This window comes from Acipenser ruthenus, chromosome 6 (assembly GCF_902713425.1).
Source record: "Acipenser ruthenus chromosome 6, fAciRut3.2 maternal haplotype, whole genome shotgun sequence".
NCBI classification, from domain to species: Eukaryota; Metazoa; Chordata; class Actinopteri; order Acipenseriformes; family Acipenseridae; genus Acipenser; species Acipenser ruthenus.
This window is the reverse complement of record NC_081194.1, coordinates 39,103,716-39,128,882: the sequence shown is the minus strand read 5'-3', so window position 1 is coordinate 39,128,882 and position 25,167 is coordinate 39,103,716. Positions and strand designations below refer to the sequence as shown.

The window sequence follows — 25,167 nt, the reverse complement described above, 5'->3', positions numbered from 1 at the left end:
TATTAGGGTGATAGGATGGAAAGGAAACATTTGTTACATTTACTAAAATAAAAATAATCATAAAAATGGTTTTAACAAGACCAAATTCTGATTGTGCTTATTTTTATTTTTTTTTACATTCTATTATTTTTTTAATATTCTGCAGGACAGACCCCTTAAAAATGTGCACAGATTATTTTTCATGGTACAAAAGGGACTGAACCAGAATAGTGTCTTTCGCTGGTTTGGTGAAAAAATATTAATCCTTTCCTGAGTTATAAGAACTTGAAATTTGGGGTTCTGAGCATGCGTAGTACAGTTCTTCAAGTCAGATGTTTGATCACATGGTCACAGAACAAACACATGGAGACAAGGTGGATACAAAACAAAACAGAATACATGGTCAATCCCAGAAGACAGCATACAAACGGGAACAGAAGAAACACATGGTGAACCACAGGAGACGATGCGCATAGAACACAGAACAGAACACACGGTCAACCGCAGAAGACAATGCACATAGAACACAGAGCAGAACACAAGGTCAACCGCAGGAGACGATGCGCATAGAACACAGAACAGAACACACGGTCAACCACAGGAGACGATGAGTATAGAACACAGAACACACGGTCAACCACAGGAGACGATGCGCATAGAACACAGAACAGAACATACGGTCAACCACAGGAGACGATGAGTATAGAACACAGAACACACGGTCAACCACAGGAGACGATGCGCATAGAACACAGAACAGAACACACGGTCAACCGCAGGAGACAGTGTACATACTGTATTGCTTCGAATTTAAGACACACTTTTTTAACCATGTTTTGCTTCTCAAAAATATCCAGCCTCTTAAATTCAAGTACAGTATAGTGATGCGTGTATTAAAATCACCAACAAAACACCTGACTACCAAAGTGCTCAAACAGCAACGTGACTGACTGTTGAGAAAAGACGAACCAAAACTTTACTGCGTGATCTCAAATCATCCGTGACATACAGGCAGCCATTTTCAAAGAGCCATTAGCTTCCTTTTACAATTTCAGCATTTCTAACAAACAGCACCAGCTTGGACAGATCGGATATGCTGATTAGACCCCTGTATTTTTCGACATGCCAAGCAATACCACAGTTTACAAATTGGGTGAAAAACAGGGGTCAGTAATCTCCATAGCATATGTTATGTTCTGTTAGTTGGTATTGTACATACCGTTCTGACTCTTGTATTTGCAATGCGATCAATGCTGTTGTGGTTGCTGGGTAACATGTTGTCGGATGTAGTGGAGTGTTGGGTTATGCTTGCTGTTGCCGAGATGCGTGATGCCGTAAATGAGTGAGGGGTGTGTGTACGACAGAGACACCATCTTAAATACTATAGTACACAGCACAATAAACAAGCTCCATGGTTAATCTACAACAAGGAATGTGCTCAGTTTTGTATGATACAACAGCGTAATTGAGGTTGTATCTTTGTAAATTTGGGCTGCGTCTTAAATTCACGGGCGTCTTAAATTCAAAGGAATACAGTAGAACACAGAACACAATAAGACAATGAATATACAATACAGAACAGAACGCATGGTCAACCGCAGAGAAAACCAGAAAAAAAACAACCATCAAGCGCTACTGGTGTTAAGCAGATTTCTGTATCCCAATAGAATTCTGTATCCCCTCATGTTTCCATGTCTGTGCAGATGCAGTTTTTCAAAGCTGGACGTGGATGCACGATATTCCTGTGCCTGAGTTCTGCTGCAGTTTGCAACAAATATTGGAAACAAGACCAAACTAATTCTGTAGCAAAATAAAACAGCACATTTAACACCACTGATTTTCTACAGTACGCTCAGCCTCCTGCGTTGCTCAATACACAAAACCCCTGATTAAAAGTAACCTTATAAAACTGTTTCTTTTAAACACACATTTTAATTTTATTACATGTAAATACTGTTCAGAAACATCAAGCGTTCACATATAGCAATCTTGACCTACGCAGGCGTCAAATCTAAGGGGGTACAGAATTCTATGGGGATACAGAAATCTGCATAACACCGGGTCCTCGGGGAAGGTGTATCCAAGAAAGATAGGTCTCTACGATCTCCCGTCCCGTTAAATCACTCATATCTTCATCACTCAACCCCTGTATATGTTAGGGTGGCGGGGCACCCCTCCTTTTGTTCCTTATTATATCCTCTTTTATAATAGAAACGATACAGAGAAATGAAGGAGAATAAAGTGTTACAAATTTAAACGAATAAACTTACTAAAATGAAAAGTTCAGATCTGAGGAAATAGTTTCAAGTTAGTGTTAAAGAGGGAGTTGTGGGGTTAAAAAAAATACTGCAGCTAGACATTATACATCGGTAACTGGGTTATCTTGTGTTGAGTGTGTTTGTGTGTGTGTGTGTGTATATTACAAAAGCCATTAGACAACATCATCAACTTAGAGTAAGTAGTGGGGTTCCAAAAAATATGGCGTTTCACGTCCCCTACACTTATAACTTTAAAGTCTGTTTCACAGCTCTTTTGAAAATGGCCGCTCTAGTGCACTGATAGTGTAAGGATTATTGCTCACATTGTCAAACAGGCAACACAGCTACAACGATCCATGATGTGGTACGGAATAGAAAAGCCAGAGCATGTTATGTTTTTTTTTTCTCTTCCTGCAGTGATTTAGAGGACAGATCACAAACCCCAGTGCACTAGAGCGGCCATTTTGAAAATAGCTTTGAAACACAGTTTAAAGCTATAATTGTAAAAAGTTGTCAGGATGATTTAAGCAGTTGTAGCAACACATGGGGACACGTAACGTCATATTTTTCGGAACCCTGCTACTTACTTTTTAATATAGTATAGCTCCTTGTCATGCAATGGCATCTCAAATCACTTTACACAAAGTAAATACATTGTTAGATGATATGACAATGTGTTTGTCTGTGCATCTTTATATAGTATGTAATGTAAGTATTGATGTAATTTATCTTTGCAAAGATTCAAGCATCATTTACGTTTATTTCAGTTCATTACCATTTTACTTTTGAATTTACAATGTTACAGCTGAAGTTTGTTAGTATGTGTTAGTATGTGATAAACATGTGTATGTAAACAGAAACCTTCATCTAGTATAATGCTCAATTTGTCTTCCTGCTTTTTCACAGGATCGCCTGTATTAAGGGGTCGAGTGTGGACTTTTCCAAATACACCTGTAAATAGTTATCAGAGTTCGGCGAAGCAATACTGTATATACAGCTATGGCAAAAGTTTTGCAACACCTAGAATTTTAGGATTTAGGAAAAAACAAGTATATGAACATAATTTAGATCTTATATTTAACATCATGTAATGATTTCCATTACACGAGAGTAGATGTTAAAACTTCATGCTGATTTGAACTCGGCTCTCGCCAAGATTAGCACCAACGAAGACGTGGCTTTACAGTAAACTAATGTGATCCATAGGTGTCTCCATCCATTTGCGCTTCCTTCCATATGATGATGTAGATATTCTTCTTTCAGGTGTTGATGGCTGAAGTGTAATGCTGGCTCCAGGGATCAGCTTATTTTGCCTCCCTAGCGCATCAGCACACACAACGGCTGCGATGCTGGCTCCGGGGATCAACCACAGTGCGGTTTCCCCAGCGCATCAGCATGACAACCGTCTGGATTGAGCAAAGTAGGGTACATCTCTGGGGTCTTCAAGTGGGCACCTTCCATCCTCAGTGTTTCGTCGACTAGCCCACGACACCTCCAGAGGGCTCGACGTGATTCTGGCGTCCCAGAATCACCCCCCTCCATCCCCCACTCAACTCAGCCCAGCTTACTTACTTGTACATCAGCGTTTCTTTCTTTCTATTGTGCTTGAGATCCCCAGCCAGAATCTTTCCGTCTCAACTACAGCCAGTTGCTGCACCTCTCTGCTGCTTGAGATAAGTTCTTCACTGTGCGATGCAACTCTTGGCCACTGAATCCGACATCTCTAAGAAACCGGGTTGTAGAGTGTGCCACAAATCCTCGACAACCCACCTCCACTGGGTAAACCCGGACTCTCCATCCTCGCTGTTCTGCTTCAGTGGCTAGTTGAGCATACCGCAGTTTCTTCCTCTCATACTCCTCATCTACAGCATCCTCCCATGGCACTGTTAACTCTACCAGGTGAACAAGACGTGCTAATCCAGACCACAAGACAATATCTGTGGTTTGTGGTGGCAATCTCAGGTGGAAAAATAAGCCGTTGACCATCTGCCAGCATTTTCCAGACGGAGAAATGTTGTATTTTGTGTGTAATGTTTTGATGGAACAGGTGGCAACTTATTGGTCATGTTACGCTTGTCTTCCAATGCTAAGGCCAAACATCGCAGCATCTGGTCATGGCGCCAAGTAAACCGTCCTTGGCTAAGAGCCACCTTAAATCCTGTCAAAATGTGCCTTAATGTTGCAGGTGATGAACACAAAGGACATGAGGGATCCTCTCCTACCCAGAGGTTTAGGTTCTGTGGTGATGGGAGAACATCATATTTTGACCTGATGAGGAAACTGATCCTGCTCTGTTCCATTGACCATAGGTCTTGCCAACCAATCTTGCGTTGTTCCACACTCTCCCATCTCATCCATTCTCCCTGCTTGGCCTGGGAAATGGCCTTTATACACCTCATCCTCTCCTCCTGCTTTTGCACCTCGTTGACTACCAGCATTCTCTGTTGAGCTGGGGCTGCCTTGTGCCATGTAGGAGGAGCTGAACTGAGACCAAGACCCCCTCTTCCATGCTGAACTTGCCCCATGATATCACCAATTCGATGGGCAGCCTTTGCATCCTCCACAGCTTTCTTTGCCACCCACTTGCTTCCAGTTTTCAGCACTGGTGCTGCCTCCCTTACGCATTTGTCGCGTGACTCTACTAATGTCATTTCCAGCCTGACTTTGAAGCACTTAAACTCCTCGGTTAGAGCGGATGCTGGTAGCTGCAGTATTCCTTTACCATAAAGTCCCACTCTACTGAGGCAGCCTGGAACTCCCAACCATTTCCTAATGTATGAACTGATTAAGGCTTCCAGCTTCTCTACTGTTGTCAAAGAAACCTCATACACAGTAAGTGGCCACAGCAACCTCGGCAGTAGACCAAACTGAAAGCACCAGAGTTTTAGTTTGCCTGGTAAAGCGCTGCTGTCTATCCTCTTCAACCCTTCCACTGCTTGTTGTCTAACTTCTCCCATACAAACTGTGTCCTTTAGATCCCCGTCGTACCATCTCCCAAGACTCTTCACTGGCTTCTCAGACACTGTTGGTATTGCCTCACCGTTAATGAAGAACATTTTATCTACTACTTTACCTTTAACTATAGAGATGTTCCTTGATTTAGTGGGCTTGAATTGCATTCATGCCTGTGGCAATGTGGCCACGCCCTTGTGCGTAGTTTGTTTATATGTTACGTGTTGTGTGTAAATGTTGGTGTATAGAGATGGCTGCACGGGATATAAATGGGTGTGTGCAGCACGAGTTATTTAAGATGTAATTGTATTTAAGCACGAGGTTGCACGTAATTAATTCACGTGCTGGGATACAAGTGAATGATTAATTAGTAATTGAATCCCAGCACAACAGTATATATAGATGCACATTTCACTCACTCGGGGTTGGGTGTTCGTGAGTGGAGAACGGGTGAGAGAGAAGGAGAAATAAAAGCTAGAGTTTAGGTAACAACTGGAAGTGCCAGCACGGTACTTGTTAACGTTCGTCCACTTGTTTTGTGTGTTAGTTCATTTTGTTTACCTGTTTATTTTGGCCGCAAGTGCTGTGTCCTGTTTTCTGTTTGTTCAACCTTTTTATTTATTGGTTATTAAACACTGAGTGCAGCCATTGCACTCAGGTTCACTCATCACCACCGTCTGTCTGTGTGTTTTCTTCCGGGTCTGACGTGTCACTACCAGCCAGCCCTGTGACAGTGCCCATTCAATGTTATTGGATAATTTGCCCAATAACTGATTAGTGCAGGCTACTGTTGTAGTCATGGTTGTCATGTCATCCATGTATGCTCGAATTGGTGGTAGTCGCATTCCAGAAGCCAAGCACTCTCCTCCCACTACCCATTTTGATGCCCTAATGATTACTTCCATTGCCATGGTAAAAGCCAGTGGAGAAATAGTGCATCCTGCCATTATTCCAACTTCTAGGCATTGCCATGTAGTGCTGAATTCTGAAGTTGAAAAACTAAATTGCAAATCTCCAAAGTAGGCTTTCATTAAATTTGTTATTGTCATCGGTACACTAAAAAAATCAAATGCTGCCCAAAGGAGTTCATGTGGCACTGAACCATATGCATTGGCCAAATCCAGGAATGTCATATGGAGCTCCTTCCTCTCCTTTTTAGCTGATTGAATTTGTTGCCAGATCACACTGATGTGTTCTAAGCATCCTGGGAAACCTGGAATGCCCGCTTTTTGTATTGAAGTGTCAATGAAGCAGTTCTTTAATAGGTAAGTTGACAATCTCTGAGCAATAATACTGAAGAAAATCTTGCCTTCTACGTTTAATAGGGAAATAGGGCGAAACTGACTGATGCTCGTAGAATCTTTTTCTTTAGGTATAAAGATTCCACCTGCTCGGCGCCATGCTCTTGGTACAACCTGTTTTTCCCATGCCACTTTCATCAATTTCCACAGGATTCGTAGAACTCCTGAAGCACTCTTGTACACTCTGTACGGAACTCCATTAGGCCCTGGTGATGATGAAGCCCTTACTTTTATCACAGATTGCTCTACTTCTTTCCACTTAGCTGCACAGTGCTCCATTTGGTATTCTGGTGGATTGATAGGTGGGATGTCTGAAGGAATTGACAAAGGCTCCTGCCTTTTTGAATCTGTATGTGTTTCCTCCAAATATCTCTCCAGCTCAAACTTAGATGCTTTTAGTGTGCCATTCTTCTCACTGGTGAATAACTTCTTTACAAATTTGAATGGGTCTTTACAAAAGTTAGTTCTCGCAAGCTCCTTCTTTTTGTAGCGTTTCCGTAGGCGCTCAGCTCTGCGCAATGTTGCAAGCTTATCTTTTATGACCCTTTGTAAAAGATTGAGTCCCTCCTTCTGACTTTGTTCTGCTCTTCTCCATTGCTTCCTCAGCTGTCTCCTTTCTCTAAGTAAGCGTTCAATCTCCTGCTGCCGTCTAGATTTTCCAGGAATAGTTTGTACCTTTTTTCAACTTCAAACCTCTCACTTCCATATGCGTAGATGATGTCCTCAAATTTATCCAGCTTCTTTTCAACTGTTCCACTTAACCTTTCCAACGCAAAGCAGAGATCTGTGCTTACTGTGTCCCATACAGTTTTCTCACAAGCTCTTGGCCATTTAACTCCAGGTTTGTACCCGTCAAGGTTCTGTTCTCTCTTATGCTGGTTTGTCTGACCGGGTTCACAAGGATCATCAGGTTCATCACTAACTGTGTCCTCGTCACGTCTATGACAGGGGTACTGATATCCTGCGAACTGTGGTTTGCTTCCTGTCGCTGGATTTCATTTGACTGACTTGAATGACTTCTTAAGAAGTACTGATCAATGCGAGGCCCTTGTCCCTTCTCCCTCAAGCATTTCATTCTCCCTTGATGAATCTTCAAACCCCTGACCGTTGTCGCCTTTCTCCAGCCACAGACACAAACCTGGAGTTCCATGTCTTTGCTAACTGCATATCTTGAACTAGTCTTTTGTGAAGTACTCTCCATACTCATATCCGTTTCCGTTCCTAAGTCGTTAACCACGTTGTCCAACGTTGAGTCATCTTTCGCCCCCGCTCTTGCAGACTCTAGGGGTATTTTTCTCCTTAATTTCTTAGAAGCCTTGGGCGGGTTTCTCCAGCATCCTGTAAACACAGAGCTGGATACTGCCGACAAGGGTAGCTAACCCTTACCAGCCCCAATGGGGTCTTTTTCCTCCTGTCAGCTGTCTCTCCAGGCTGTCACAAGGTCTTTCCCTGGTTGCCAGCTGCACTATTCACAGCAGACGTAGCTTTACAGTAAACTAATGTGATCCATAGGTGTCTCCATCCATTTGCGCTTTCTTCCATATGATGATGTAGATATCCTTCTGTCAGGTGTTGATGGCTGAAGTGTAATGCTGGCTCCAGGGATCAGCTTATTTTCCTCCCTAGTGCATCAGCACACACAATGGCTGCGATGCTGGCTCCGGGGATCAACCACAGTGTAATCAAAGAAACTACAAAATGATATCGCAAAAGTTTACCGGAAGCCATAATAGTAGTATCATGCAGCACAGTATTTTTGTCTGTTTTTCGTTAAGTACATGGAGAACTACAAAGCGGTATGTAATTCAATGTATTAGCATTACATTATTCAGCAGGGTTCATTCCACTTTTGGCCATAACTGTATGTTAAAGAGTAAGTAGCGGGTTCTGAAAAGTACAGCGCTACACATCCCCATGTGTTGTACAACTGTGCAAATAACATGCCTGTCATTTTTATTTGCATTGTAACATCCTTTTTACACTTAGAACTTTTAAAGTCTGTTTATTGTAAATTATAGCGACCCCAAGCATCTAAATATAGCACTACACCCCTGGCTTTAATGCAACATAAATTTAAATATATAAAAAATATTTTTATAATCGACAATGGTAAATATATATATTTTTATTTGATTGTTAGGGCTGTATTTTTTCACTGTAAAAATGGCTTATTTCACAACATTTCAAGATCTAAAAATAGATATTTCAAGATATTGTTTACGATTTATTAAAGCAGAAAAATATTGTTGTCACATTCAAAATTGACCATTTTCTCTAGAGTTATTATTCAACAAATGTTCCTTATAGGCTGTGTGGTCCGGTGGTTAAAGAAAAGTGTTTGTAACTAAGAGGTCCCCATTTCAAATCCCAGCTCACTCACTTACTCACTGTGTGACCTCGAGCAAGTCACTTAACCTCCTTGTGCTCCGTCCTTCAGGTGAAATGTTGTTGTAAGTGACTCTGCAGCTGACGCATAGTTCACACACCTGAGTCTCTGTAAGCCTTGGATAAAGGTGTCTGCTAAATAAACTAATAATAATAATAATAATAATAATAATAATAATAATAATAATAATATTAAATGCTTACCTGGAAAACAGTAAGCTCTCTGGCGCACCCTGCTGGGAAAAGAAAGTATTATTATTATTTATTTATTTATTTAGCAGACACCTTTATCCAAGGCGACTTACAGAGACTAGGGTGTGTGAACTATCCATATTATTATTATTATTATTATTATTATTATTATTATTATTATTATTATTATTTATTAGCAGACGCTCTTACCCAGGGCGACTTACAGTTGTATACAAAAAATACATTTCAAGAATTAAGATAACCGTGTTCTACTCGAGGTGCCACATATTTGCCGTGGTGCGGTGGAGGTTTTCCACGGAGCCCACGGTATATGTGGTTGTTTGTGTGTGTAAAAAAGAATACATAAAATAATATATATATATATATATATATATATATATATATATATATATATATATATATACAGTACTGTGCAAAAGTTTTAGGCAGGTGTGAAAAAATGCTGTAAAGTAAGAATGCTTTCAAAAATAGATATGTTAATAGTTTATATTTATCAATTAACAAAATGCAAAGTGAGTGAACAGAAGAAAAATCTACATCAAATCAATATTCAGTGTGACCACCCTTTGCCTTCAAAACAGCATCAATTCTTCTTGGTACACTTGCACACAGTTTTTGAAGGAACTTGGCAGGTAGGTTGGCCCAAACATCTTGGAGAACTAACCACAGTTCTTCTGTGGATTTAGGCAGCCTCAGTTGCTTCTCTCTCTTCATGTAATCCCAGACAGACTCGATGATGTTGAGATCAGGGCTCTGTGGGGACCATACCATCACTTCCAGGACTCCTTGTTCTTCTTTACGCTGAAGATAGTTCTTAATGACTTTCGCTGTATGTTTGGGGTTGTTGTCATGCTGCAGAATAAATTTGGGGCCAATCAGATGCCTCCCTGATGGTATTGCATGATGGATAAGTATCTGCCTGTACTTCTCAGCATTGAGGAGACCATTAATTCTGACCAAATCCCCAACTCCATTTCCAGAAATGCAGCCCCAAACTTGCAAGGAACCTCCACCATGCTTCACTGTTGCCTGCAGACACTCATTCGTGTACCGCTGTCCAGCCCTTCGGCGAACAAACTGCCTTCTGCTACAGCCAAATATTTCAAATTTTGACTCATCAGTCCAGAGCACCTGCTGCCATTTTTCTGCACCCCAGTTCCTGTGTTTTCGTGCATAGTTGAGTCGCTTGGCCTTGTTTCCACGTCGGATGTATGGCTTTTTGGCCGCAAGTCTTCCATGAAGGCCACTTCTGACCAGACTTCTCCGGACAGTAGATGGGTGTACCAGGGTCCCACTGTTTTCTGCCAATTCTGAGCTGATGGCACTGCTGGACATCTTCCGATTGCGAAGGGAAGTAAGCATGATGTGTCTTTCATCTGCTGCAGTAAGTTTCCTTGGCCGACCACTGCGTCTACGGTCCTCAACGTTGCCCGTTTCTTTGTGCTTCTTCAAAAGAGCTTGGACAGCACATCTGGAAACCCCTGTCTGCCTTGAAATTTCTGCCTGGGAGAGACCTTGCTGATGCAGTATAACTACCTTGTGTTTTGTTGCTGTGCTCAGTCTTGCCATGGTGTATGACTTTTGACAGTAAACTGTCTTCAACAACCTCACCTTGTTAGCTGAGTTTGGCTGTTCCTCACCCAGTTTTATTCCTCCTACACAGCTGTTTCTGTTTCAGTTAATGATTGTGTTTCAACCTACATATTGAATTGATGGTCATTAGCACCTGTTTGGTATAATTGTTTAATCATGCACCTGACTATATGTCTACAAAATCCCTGACTTTGTGCAAGTGTACCTAGAAGAATTGATGCTGTTTTGAAGGCAAAGGTTGGTCACACCAAATATGGATTTGATTTAGATTTTTCTTCTGTTCACTCACTTTAGTTAATTTATAAATATAATCTGTTAACATGTCTATTTTTGAAAGCATTCTTACTTTACAGCATTTTTTCACACCTGCCTAAAACTTTTGCACAGTACTGTATATATATATATATATATATATATATATATATATATATATACAGTGCCTTGCAAAAGTATTCAGACCCCTGACCAATTCTCTCATATTACTGAATTACAAATGGTACATTGAAATTTCGTTCTGTTTGATATTTTATTTTAAAACACTGAAACTCAAAATCAATTATTATAAGGTGACATTGGTTTTATGTTGGGAAATATTTTTAAGAAAAATAAAAAACTGAAATATCTTGCTTGCATAAGTATTCAACCCCTGTGCTGTGGAAGCTCCCAGTTTACATCGATGAAAGAAATTGTCCTAACGAGGACACAATTACCTTACCATTGGCCTCCACCTGTGAACCATTAAAGTTGCTGTCACATTTTCTGGATAAAAACCCCACTGTTGAAGGATCATTGGTCAGGCTGTGAATCTGAAGGAAAATGAAGACCAAAGAGCATTCTACAGAAGTTAGAGATAAAGTAATACAAATGAATAGATTAGGGAAAGGGTACAAAATAATATCCAAGTGTTTGGATATCCCAGTGAGCACAGTTGGATCAATAATCAGGAAGTGGAAACTGCATCACACCACCCAGGCACAGCCAAGAAAAGGCCGTCCCTCAAAACTCAGTGCTCAAAAGAGACTTGTGAGAGAAGCCACAGAGAGGCCAACAATCACTTTGAAGGAGTGTGGCAATGCGCCCCGCCCCTGTGTGCATTTGTGTGTTATGTGTTGTATGTTGCATGTGTTAATGTTGGTGTATAGATTGGTACACGGGATATAAACGGGTCTGTGTTTCACGTGTATTTAAAAAGTGTAGATTTGTATTTAGGCACGAGGAGGGCACAAATCACTTCACGTGCTGGTTAAATGTAATATGTGAGCACGGGGTTGCACAGAATTAATTCACGTGCTGGGATTCAAGTGAATAATTAATTAGTAATTGAATCCCAGCACAACAGTATATATAGAGACACGTAGCACTCAGTCGGGGTTAGGTGTTCGGTGAGTGGAGGACGGGATTGGAGACGGAGGTAAAGATAATAATAATAATAATAATAATAGTTAAATCTGCTCACCGTGTTTTGTCTGTGTAGTCCGTTTTGTTTGTCTTTTTATTTTGGCGTGTAGTGCCGTGTCCCGTGTTTTTGTGTTTAAAACCTTTTATTTTCTGTGCTGTTTTATTAAATGCGAGCGAAACCATTCGCTCAGCTCCACCAAACTCCAAGTGTCTGTCTGTTTACTTCCTGCTTCTGGTCTGACGCCACCCACTTCGGCCGTCTTTGTGACACGTGGTGTCTTCGTGGGATAGCCGCGCCTCCAAGCGTCAGACCAGGAGGGGTCTGGATTACAAAAAAAAAAAAAAAAAAAAAAAAAGTAAGAGCAAGAAGAGAGATGGGGAGAAAGAGCTGCAGAAAGCAGCAGAAGCAGCGGTCACCCCAACCAGCAGTAGCCACCCCACTGCCACCGGGTTCCCCACCGTCCCGAGAAATATGGGACTGGTTGGTGCACCCCGAGGGGAAAATGGAAGGCTGGAGAGACGGCTGCCGGGACCTGGAGGACCTCCTCGAGGGCCTCGAGGACCAAGGCTGGTGCATGGCCTGTGGGGTCCAAGGACACACGGTGGCGATCTACCCCTTCCAAGGTGAGGAGGAGGAGGAACAGCAGCCCGGGTGTTACTGCTGTGCTGAGCCTGGGCATTCCAGCACCAACTGCCCCTGGTACCCCCTCGGACAGCTACCCCAACGATGCCCCATCTGTGGAGGTGAGCACTTCGTGGCCCACTGCCCTGTCCATCAGGAGAGGGAGGAGCAGGGGTCGCCTCAGTCTCCACCACCAGCAGGGGGAGGTAGACTGCTGCTCCCACCGCCCCAACCACAAGTGCAACAGCGATCAGAGGAGCCAGAGAACCTGTTCCCCTGGTGCACCTGGTGCAGAGAGGTGGATCACCGCTGGAGGGACTGCTCCGAGGTTCCACCGAGCTGGTGCGGGCGGTGTGAGGAAGGGGGACATGACTGGTCAGGATGCCCCTATGCCAGCTCGCCAGTACCCAAGCGGGAGGAGCCTGAGCATCCACAGCCCAAGCGGGAGGAGCCTGAGCGTCCACAGCCCAAGCGGGAGGAGCCAGAGCGTCCACAGCCCAAGCGGGAGGAGCCAGAGCGTCCACAGCCCAAGCGGGAGGAGCCAGAACGTCCACAGCCCGAGTGGGAGGAGCCTGAGCGTCCACAGCCCGAGTGGGAGGAGCCTGAGCGTCCACAGCCCGAGTGGGAGGAGCCTGAGCGTCCACAGCCCGAGTGGGAGGAGCCTGAGCGTCCTACGCCTGAGTGGGAGGAACCCGAACGTCCTACGCCTGAGTGGGAGGAACCCGAACGTCCTACGCCTGAGTGGGGGGAACCCGAGTGTCCACAGCCCAAAAGGGAGGAGTCGGGGCGTCCACAGCCCAAAAGGGAGGAGGTCGGGGATGATGGCTGGGAGGTTTTTTTAAAGAACCTCGCAGCAGAGTTATGCCCTGGCTGTGGGGCTTATGGGCACACGTTAGCCATATGCCCCACCCAGTATGAAGAGGAGGAACTAGCGCCCAGACGGGGGGACCGCGAGCATCCAGCGCCCAGACAGGGGGACCGCGAGCGTCCAGCGCCCAGACGGGGGGACCGCGGGAATCCGAAGCCTGAGAGGCAGCTGTTCCCACCTTCACCAGCAGAGGAAGAATGCCTGCTGGTTTCCCCAGCACAACCAGCAGAGGAAGAATGCCTGCTGGTTTCCCCAGCACAACCAGCAGAGGAAGAATGCCTGTTGGTTTCCCCAGCACAACCAGCAGAGGAAGAATGCCTGCTGGTTTCCCCAGCACAACCAGCAGAGGAAGAATGCCTGTTGGTTTCCCCAGCACAATCAGCAGAGGAAGAATGCCTGCTGGTTTCCCCAGCACAACCAGCAGAGGAAGAATGCCTGCTGGTTTCCCCTTCAGAGGCAGAGCCGCACCAGTCCCCTGCAAGAGAGGCAGAGCCGCACCAGTCCGCTGCAAGAGAGGCAGAGCAGCACCAGTCCCCTGAAAAAGGGGGAGACTACACGCTGCTCCCACCTCAGTCGCCAGGAGACTACACGCTGCTCCCACCTTCACCGGCAAGAGCAGAGCAGCCGGAGCTGCCTCTGCCTCCGCCACCTACACCGAAAGGAGCAGAGCAGCAGGAGCTGCCTCTGCCTTCGCCACCACCACCGCCAGGAGCAGAGGAGCAGGAGCTGCCTCTGCCACTTCCAGGAGCAGAGGAGCAGGAGCTGCCTCCGCCACTGCCAGAAGCAGAACAGCAGGAGCTGTCTCTGCTTCCCGTACCTCCACCACGGGGAGTATGGTGGCCGGAGCCCCAGAAAGGGGAGCTGTCGGCCACGAAGAAGGGGGAGGAGGTCTGGAGACCACCAACCCCAGCAGCAGTTTCGCTGCCGGAGATCGTGGGGGAGGTCAGGAGACCTGCTCCCACTGCAGCAGTTTCGCAGCCGGAGATCGTGGGGGAGGTCCGGAGACCTGCTCCCACTGCAGCAGTTTCGCTGCCGGAGATCGTGGGGGAGGTCCGGGGACCTGCTCCCACTGCAGCAGTTTGGCTGCCGGAGATCGTGGGGGAGGTCCGGAGACCTGCTCCCACTGCAGCAGTTTCGCTGCCGGAGATTGTGGGGGAGGTCAGGAGACCTGCTCCCACTGCAGCTTCTTTGCTGCTGGAAGTACTGTGGTCGGAGCCCCAGAAAGGGGAGCTACCGGCTATAAAGACGGGGAGAGGTCAGGAGACCACTTTCCCCAGCAGCAGTTTCGCTGCAGGAGTGGACCAACAGGCTGTCAGCCGTGCCACTACCGGCAGGGGTGCTGACAGCATGGCCAGCCATGGGCCCACTGAAGCCTCCCTTCCCAGCCCGAGACTTTGTCCTGGACTGCTGGATTTTTAAGGGGGGAGGTGGCCGTTGAGGCCATGTGTGCTGCGCACAAGGGCAATGCGCCCCGCCCCTGTGTGCATTTGTGTGTTATGTGTTGTATGTTGCGTGTGTTAATGTTGGTGTATAGATTGGTACACGGGATATAAACGGGTCTGTGTTTCACGTGTATTTAAAAAGTGTAGATTTGTATTTAGGCACGAGGAGGGCACAAATCACTTCACGTGCTGGTTAAATGTAATATGTGAGCACGGGGTTGCACAGAATTAATTCACGTGCTGTGATTCAAGTGAATAATTAATTAGTAATTGAATCCCAGCACAACAGTATATATAGAGACACGTACCACTCAGTCGGGGTTAGGTGTTCGGTGAGTGGAGAACGGGATTGGAGACGGAGGTAAAGATAATAATAATAATAGTAATAGTTAAATCTGCTCACCGTGTTTTGTCTGTGTAGTCCGTTTTGTTTGTCTTTTTATTTTGGAGTGTAGTGCCGTGTCCCGTGTTTTTGTGTTTAAAACCTTTTATTTTCTGTGCTGTTTTATTAAATGCTGAGCAAAACCATTCGCTCAGCTCCACCAAACTCCAAGTGTCTGTCTGTTTACTTCCTGCTTCTGGTCTGACGCCACCCACTTCGGCCGTCTTTGTGACAAGGAGCTACAGAGTTCAGTGGCTGGGAGTGGAGTAATGGTGCACCAGTCAACCATATCAAGAGCTCTGCATAACACTGGCCTGTATGGGAGGGTGGCAAGAAAGAAGCCGTTACTCAAAAAGTACTATCTGAAATCACGTCTGGAGTTTGCCAGAAAGCATGACAGTGACCCAGCTGCAATGTGGGAAAAGGTTTTGTGGTCAGATGAGACCAAGACAGAGCTTTTTGGCCAAAACTCAAAGCGCTATGTGTGGCGCAAACCTAACACTGCCCATGCCTCAAGACACACCATCCCTACAATGAAGTATGGTGGTGGCAGCATCATGCTGTGGGGATGCTTCACATCAGCAGGGACTGGGCATCTTGTTAAAATTGAAGGAAGAATGGATGGAGCAAAATACAGGGAAATACTGCAAGAGAACCTGCTTCAGTCCGCTAAAAAACTGAAGCTTGGGAGGAAATTCACCTTTCAGCAGGACAATGATCCCAAGCACAAGGCCAAAGCAACACTGGAGTGGCTCAAGAACAAAAAGGTGAATGTCCTACAGTGGCCCAGTCAAAGTCCTGATCTCAATCCCATTGAAAATCTGTGGCACTATTTGAAAATTGCGGTCCACAAGCGTCGTCCAACCAACCTGAACAACCTAGAGCAAATCTGCCAAGAAGAATGGGCCAAAATCACTCTGACACTGTGTGCAAAGCTGGTACATACTTACCCCAAAAGACTTAAAAGCGAAAGGTGGATCTACCAAATATTAATGTGTGGGGGTTGAATACTTATCCAAGCAAGATATTTCAGTTTTTTATTTTTCTTAAAAATATTTCCCAACATAAAACCAATGTCACCTTACAATAATTGATTTTGAGTTTCAGTGTTTTAAAATAAAATATCAAACAGAACAAAATTTCAATGTACCATTTGTAATTCAGTAATATGAGAGAATTGGTCAGGGGTCTGAATACTTTTGCAAGGCACTGTGTATATATATATATATATATATATATATATATATATATATATATATATATATACAGACGTGCTCAAATTTGTTGGTACCCCTCCACAAAAAACGAAGAATGCACAATTTTCTCTGAAATAACTTGAAACTGACAAAAGTAATTGGCATCCACCATTGTTTATTCCATATTTAATAGAAATCAGACTTTGCTTTTGATTTTTTATTCAACATAATATTGTAAATAAGAAAACAAATGAAAATTACATGGACAAAAATGATGGGACCGCTAACCTAATATTTTGTTGCACAACCTTTAGAGGCAATCACTGCAATCAAACGTTTTCTGTAGCTCTCAATGAGACTTCTGCATCTGTTAACAGGTAGTTTGGCCCACTCTTCCTGAGCAAACTGCTCCAGCTGTCTCATGTTTGATGGGTGCCTTCTCCAGACTGCAAGTTTCAGCTCTTTCCATAGATGTTCGATAGGATTCAGATCAGGACTCATAGAAGGCCACTTCAGAATAGTCCAATGTTTTGTTCTTATCCATTCTTGGGTGCTTTTAGCTGTGTGTTTTGGGTCATTATCCTGTTGGAGGACCCATGACCTGCGACTGAGACAGAGCTTTCTGACACTGGGCAGTACATTTCTCTCCAGAATGCCTTGATAGTCTTGAGATTTCATTGTGCCCTGCACAGATTCAAGGCACCCTGTGCCAGGTGCAGCAAAGCAGCCCCAAAACATAACCGAGCCTCCTCCATGTTTCACTGTAGGTATGGTGTACTTTTCTTTGAAAGCTTCATTTTTTCGTCTGTGAACATAGAGCTGATGTGACTTGCCAAAAAGCTCCAGTTTTGACTCATCTGTCCAAAGGACATTCTCCCAGAATGATTGTGGCATGTCAATATGCAATTTAGCAAATTCCAGTCTGTCTTTTTTATGTTTTTCTTTCAAAAGTGGAGTCCTCCTTGTATGGAGCCCACTTTCGCTCAAAAAGCGACGGATGGTGCGATCAGAAACTGACGTACCTTCACCTTGGAGTTCAGCTTGTATCTCTTTGGCAGTTATCCTTGGTTCTTTTTCTACCATTCGCACTATCCTTCTGTTCACTCTGGGGTTGATTTTCCTCTTGCGGCCGCGCCCAGGGAAGCTGGCTACAGTTCCATGGACCTTAAACTTCTTAATAATATTTGCAACTGTTGTCACAGGAACATCAAGCTGCTTGGAGATGGTCTTGTAGCCTTTACCTTTACCATGCTTGTCTATTATTTTCTTTCTGATCTCCTCAGACAACTCTCTCCTTTGCTTTCTCTGGTCCATGTTCAGTGTGGTGCACACAATGATACCAAACAGCACAGTGACTACTTTTCTCTATTTAAATAGGCTGAGTGACTGATTACAAGATTGGAGACATGTGTGATACTAATTAAAGAAACTAATTCGTTTGAAATATCACTATAATCCAATTATTTATTATCTTTTCTAAGGGGTACCAACAAATGTGTCCAGGCCATTTTAGAATATCTTTGTAGAATAAGCAATAATTCATCTCTTTTCACAGCTTCTTTGCTTTATTCTATGACATACCAAAGGTATGCAAGTATACATGATAAAATAGCTTTTAATTTCATCACTTTTCAGGAGGAATGAAGCATTATTTCAATGAGCTGTAAGGGTACCAACAAATTTGAGCACGTCTGTATATATTTCTGCATTGTCTTTTTTCAAAAAAGACGTGGGGGTACCACCGAATGGCTCATCTAGTAAAAGTACGGCCGTGTGGTGTGCAGCGTAAGTCATACAGCCAGGGGAGCGCAGATTTGTATCCTGGCTTTGGACATTCTAAATTGGGGAGAAAATTAAGGGTAAAGTAATTGAGCAGATATTTTAGGGGGAAAAAAGCTGAGGTCTGTACGAAAGGTCTTCTAGATTGAGCTAGGAACTATAACTGCTGGGATCAATAGCTATAGAAATGTTCAGTGTGCTGCAAGGCTGGAGTCTTTCAGTCAGAATGGTACTGTACTTAGCTTAATCTTCATTTTTTTGGCAGGCGCCTGAGCCAAAGACCAACACCAGAAGAGTTGGAACAGAGAAACATCCTGAAGCGTGAGTAAACCTATTTAAATGTATTTTTATGTTTAGCTTTGTAGAAATACTGTATATAAAATATACAGTATAGTGCAATAACAATTGGTTATCAGCACTTCCAGGGTATGTATTTTACAGTGTAACACCATTGGTGACATATACCAGTTTTTAAATATATATACAGTATATATATATATATTGATCTCAGTGAGTATGGAGATTATTAGTGAATGTGTTATTCAACACAAAATGTAGTTAATTGATAGTGTTAAGTTGTGAAAGGCTTTTTTAGTCACAGTTGCATATCTGGAAGTAGAGTTTGAATTGGAGTTATTGGTTTAATTGTATGTAATTAAAAATAGATACCACTTCAGCAAAATAATTCCACAAATAGTGCCTTTTGTGCACTTTCATTTGGTGTGCCTCGTGTGCAGTTTTGAATAATTAATAGCTAACATGCATATTAATTGTTTTGTTTTTTATTATATTATATGATATCATTACAAGGTTAAAGCTCTCAGGTTTGCATTCATTCCTTTAAGGTAGTCGGTTATACTGTCTAACAACATTGAGATTGTAAATAACTTTCTCCAAGTCAATTTTAAGAAGACAGAGTTGCTTCTTGGGGGTTAAAGACAACAGCTTTAATCTATCTCTGTTTCTCTAACTCATATCAAAAGCTGAATCATTCTGTACTGCACAGTAAGGTTTTGGAAATAATGTGTTTACATGTTACAGAGAAAAACAAACAAGAGGAGCAAGAGGCCAAACAAGAGCTCAAAAGAAGTCTGTCTCGAAAGGTGGGCTGTATGTGGATTGGAATATGAATCTTAACTGGTGTCCCCAAACTGTTTTAAAATGACATTAATATGTTTATCTGTTTTTTAAATCCTAAGGTATTGTGGTTAATTAAAATTGTAAGGGCTGCTGGGATGTTTTTGTTTTTGCTCTACGTTGAAACCTGAAAGATGAAGCTGCACAATGCCAGCAGCACACTGACACATTTGTATTTCCCCACTTCTCCGCATACTGTATTTGACAAGTGGTAAAAGTAAAAAAAAATAACTGAGCCAAAAGCATTGTAAAACAAAGAAATGTTATTATTGCTAGATTCATTATCTTCACTAAATATTATTCATTGTGTTTGTCCACAGCTTAGTTTAAGACCAACAGTTGCTGAGCTTGTTGCACGTAGAATACTCCGGTTTAATGAGTACGTGGAGGTAACAGATGCCAAGGATTACGACCGGCGAGCTGATAAGCCATGGACAAGGCTTACACCTGCTGATAAGGCAAGGGTTCTTCATTGTTTTTGGTGCTCACTTTATTCAGTCAACCAAATATTTGTTACTCGCAAAGCCTAGGTTATTAATAAAATGTGGAATGAAATATAATAGATACAACTGCATATCAGTGTGGGCTATTTTATTTTATTTAAATAAAAAAAATCTGATTTATTATTTAAATCATGATTTTTTTTTTTTTTATTTATTTAAATAGATTTTTTAGATTTGTTTTCAAGTGTCAAGCTTTTTTAAAGCCCAAAACTAAAAATATGTGGAATATCATTTTTTTTTCTCAAACATTAAGATGACAAATATAGAAATACATAATAAAAGTAGGTTTAGAATGTACCCACATTCACCACAGCGAGTCGTTGGCCATTTTGAAAGAGAACGCGCTGACAATCCAGCTCTGAAGCTGGAACGGCCAGAGTGTGCTCCGAGTGCTCTGAAATTCATCTCCTCTGAGTTTATAAACGACACCACAGAGCACTCCAGGAGTTTACGAACGGTCAGAGTGCACTCTGACATTCTGAGATTGTGTTTACGAATGCACCCATAGATAGATATAGATATAGAAATAGTTATATATTACATGTATGTACTGTATTGACACCCTGTATATGAAATAAGGTTATTCACTAATTTATTAAGTGTAAGAAATATTGTTTGTTAAACTTAGTCAATGACATATCTCAGTGGTAGCTGGTGTGGTTGGGGCTGACAGCAGTTTAAGAGGATTTCCAAATATTTCCCCCTTTAAATACGTTTTAGACTGTCAGATATCACTTAAAAAAGGTGAGGTGCCGATTAAAAATATGTAATTACAAGAGGAGATTCCCTGCTTTTACATTAATCTTCAATCTATGTGTTGCTTTCAGTAGCAATCATTGATAATGGGAATAGCGTCTTCCGATAATCTGAAATATTTAACTTATTGCTTTTTAAGGACGCAAATTGCTGGCCAGGGCTGCATTTAGTTTGCTGTATATGAAACAAGCTGTGATTTAAGTTAATCTCCATTATTATTATCAGTGTGTATGTTTATATGCAAAATATTAGAAAGTAAAGTAATGAGGTATACAGTATTTAATTAGATCATAAAGTTATATGTCAATTTTATAACACAAAAATAAGTTAGAGGACAGTGCAGAATTTTAAGTATAACTATGGTAAATTATCAGAGAGAGGCTGTTGCAGAGAAAATGAGTCTCTACTAACCTAAGCCTAGTACAGATTGTTCTAAGCCCTTCTTACAAACATCTCTTCAGACAGTTCCAACCAATTTCAGATAATAATAATAATAATAATAATAATAATAATAATAATAATAATAATAATAATAGACCAATTCAAAGCATTTTCTTAATGCATGAAAAGTTACATTGATAAATGTCTCGTATTGGCTGAGACATTATGTTTGTTTACAAAATAATTTCGAAAACAATAAAACATCAAAAGTGTTTATTTTCTTTTTTCTAAGTAAATAGGTTCCAGAAAGATCCTTCGCAGACAGGGGTAACATACAAAACTGGACAATGTGTATTCACTTTAATTACTTGATAAGTGAACTACAAGTGCTTAACAATTTATATTAAATTAGGCCCTAATATAAACTTCAGTGCACATGTTAGTTCATAGACAGTAAGAGTTTAAGATGTTGTTTGTGTGTTAATAAAAGGTTATTAAAACATACTTTTCTTTTTGATAAACTATATATAAACCAGGTAGTGATTTAAATCAACTTGATTTAAATAAGCCAACCCTGCTGCATATGACAGTAAAAACATGTCTGAAACCATCTTTTATAATTCTGTGTATATTCTGACATCTGATAGTATTTTTTTTTTTTTTCAGGCTGCAATCCGAAAAGAATTGAATGAATTTAAAAGCACAGAAATGGAAGTACACAAAGACAGTAAACAATTCACAAGGTGGGTTTATATATTTTACTACTTATTCTGCTATTTTCAATTGTTTTGTTCTCTGTTTAAAAAAATGCAACTATAATTTATTTTTATATACTACATAATACTGCTTAATACTCCTAAAATTGGTTGGACAATTCTTGAACATTTACTGTCTAGTGTTAAAGTACTGACACTTTATTGACTGAGATATTGAATCATGTATCTTGGTTTTGATTAAACTATGGTTTTAAGTATTTAATGTTGTTTTTAATATAATCACGATGGTTTTGATAGTATTATCCACATATGCTTGATCATAAGTCTGTGTTGGCCAGTGATGTTTGCTTGAGATCAGGCCAGTGCCAGGTCTTCACGTGAGCACTTGTTTTCAATGTCACAGAATCCTGGGTTTGGATCTAAATAAAGCACCTTGCTGGCATGCGAGTGAATGTGGAAGCTGCTGGTCCTGAGCTAGGGTTTGCAATACAATATGAATATTCACGTCTGTCAGTGTCAACAAAATGTGCATATGACTTTTCACATAGAACAATGACTACTGTATGTGTGCAGTGATATCTGCACAAAGCCAGTGCTTTGTGGCTTAGCAAGTAGTTCTCATTTAAGCATATGTAAATGTAAATATCAAAACAGCCATGATGTTAACTGTATTTCGGGAATGCCTATAATGCAGCAAAGGTAAGTAATGTTTTTTGTTGTAAACTCTATAGCCTGTTCAGTAATAATTTGATGTGGTGGTCATATTTTTGATGGGGGATAAAGGTGTTCCATATACACTTTGTTGATTCTTATAAATTAAACCTCTTTTGCATAACCAAAATGTGTATGAAACGTTTAGGAGGCATGTTTACCTAGCATACGATAAATGATTGTAGACGGAACAAAAATCATTTGAATTTCTTCCTCCCCTATAGGTTCCACCGGCCCTAATGCTGTGGATCAGAGTGGTACACGGCTCTCCAGAAAATGTGCGCTGGAACTTCTGTGTTATGCTGCACATGATCCAGCAGGTCATTATTCAGCTATGGAGATAAATCATTGGAGGTGATGGACATTGCACCAGTCGGTTAGCTCCAGCATGGCCATGTTCAATTTTCATGAGGCCTACTTTCGGAAAATCAGCAGACCAGCCCAGAAGGGGGAAAGAGCTGGCCTTGACAAACATTATTGTTCCAAGGTTTGATCTCCATTAGATCCAACTACTGAACTAATAGCATTTACATTCAAGGTGTTATAGACAGCCATTTTAATTCCATGAATTTAAGGAGACTACTGTTTTTTTTTGTTTTTCTTTTTTTTTTTCATTTTATATAGAGGCTGTATTTCAATTATCAGTGAAATGTTCCTATTTTCGTAAATATTTGGATTTGCAAAATACTGTACTTCCAACAGTTAAAACAGTATTTACACATTATTAAACATGCATGCAAAGTACCCAAATTATCTTTTCCAGACCTGCCATTAAATGCCCTCGATTGTGCATTTTATATACGTGCATGGTATACTCATTAGCGTATCATTATCCATAATATAACATTAGTGGCATTAGATATGCACAGTTACTTGAATAGCAGTTTTTTCATTGTTTATTATATATCACGTAGCATAAGCAATTAATATATCCACATAATATAGTAATAGATCATACCAACACTTCAGCAGATGCTAAATTATATTGATCTGCTGTCTGAACAATTCACCCATACCTAAATTTAAACATGGTAAATGAATGTATATGGACAGATAGGGCAGTGTTTAATAATAGATGCTATTTGTCTTAAAAGCATCATTAAAGTGTCAGTTGGATCTTTATTTTAAAGAACTAAAATGAGGATTAATAGTGCTTCCTTTTTTAGCAAAAAAAGAAAGAATTAAACTCTTTTAAATTATCTTTTGTTTATTGTTTTTTTTTTTACAAGCAAAAAGAGAAGAGAAAACACACATCTTTAAGAATCATTGACCATTTCAAAGTGCAGAGGGATAGCCAGCGGGTCAGACAGAAAATCGATTTTGCCCCTATCTTATGTTTTTCAAGCCATTCTTCCTGTCTGATTATGTTCCAACCAGTACTTACTGTAAGGAAGTAAAACATATAAGAGATTCTGTTTGTCTTTGGTGCGTCAAAGCAAAAATGTGTCCAGTTTTTTTTTTTTTTTTTTTTTGAAGAAGTCCTGGAAAGAAGCTGATGTAAAATGTTTTTATTATTATTATGTACGGGTAGTGGACAAAAAAATGGAAACACCTGGGTAAATGAAGGACACCAAGTATATTGAAAGCAAGGGCTTCCACACAGGTGTGGCTCATGTATTAATTAAGCAAATAACATTCCAGCATGCTTAGTGTCATGTATAAAAATGCTGGACAGGCCTGGTTGCCTATAATTATGGCTAGCATGGCTGCAAGAGGAGACCTCAGTGACTTTGAAAGAGTGGTGATTGTTGGGACGCGTTTGGCAGGAGCTTCAGTGACCAAGACAGCGCAACTTGCTGATGTTTCAAGAGCAACGGTGTCTAAGGTGATGTCGGCATGAAACTCGGAGGGAAAGACATCATCAGCAAGGCAAAACAGACGAGCAACTGCAGATCAATTGACTGCAAATTTCAACCTGGGGCACGAGCAGCCAGTTTCATCAAAAACGGCCTGCCGAGAGCTCCACAGAGCAGGATATCGTAGTGGTCCAACGCCCTATTAACTGACTTTACATTGGTGTTTCCATTTTTTTGTCCACTACTTGTATATATTTTTTGTAGACAATCTAAATAAAATCCTCTTTAATTTCCACTACTCCACAGTGAAGTTATTTGAATTGAAAGCAGACTTTGTTTCACAATTATATTTAAATACCATGGGGAGATGTAAGGATATGTGCAAAGTGGTTTGCCTTTGGCGTAAAGTGGGAGTTTAGCGATCACTGAAATGGTTTTCACCTGGGGTTCTGCACCTAAGGATTTTGCTTGGCACTTGGGCAATTGCTGACCCTCCAAAAATGTTACACCTACTCTGACAAGGTTCGAACCATTGTAAAAGAAAGTAATTAAGAGCTGTATAAAACTACAAACCATCAGAGACCTGTGATTGGCCTCAGGATGGCTGCTGTGGTACACTTTCTGATGTGACGACACTTGGCTCTTGTTGAGGACAGGAAAACCTTCGGAGGAGAAGGGCAAGACAGAGAAGACCCAGCATATTCAAACCCAGGGTCACTTTGTTTGGGATGGATTGTCCTCTCCGCTTGCCTCTCCAGCGGTGTCAGCAATGGCAGCCCTCCTCCTGTTCCTGCTGCAT

General features: G+C 41.7%; 1 protein-coding gene across 2 annotated transcripts in view; it reads left to right on the top strand.

The window, feature by feature from the left end:
* Window positions 1–24,661, top strand: part of LOC117410898 (phosphatase and actin regulator 2-like) — a 207,203-nt gene extending 182,542 nt beyond the window's left edge. For both annotated transcript variants that reach the window (XM_034921580.2, XM_059025370.1), the window contains 5 exons: window positions 18,634–18,689; window positions 19,410–19,471; window positions 19,826–19,963; window positions 21,812–21,888; window positions 22,797–24,661. In XM_034921580.2, coding sequence (XP_034777471.2) covers window positions 18,634–18,689; window positions 19,410–19,471; window positions 19,826–19,963; window positions 21,812–21,888; window positions 22,797–22,812 — 349 coding nt within the window. In that variant the 3' untranslated portion in view covers window positions 22,813–24,661. The remainder of the gene's footprint in view (window positions 1–18,633; window positions 18,690–19,409; window positions 19,472–19,825; window positions 19,964–21,811; window positions 21,889–22,796) is intronic.
* Window positions 24,662–25,167: the final 506 nt, after the last annotated feature.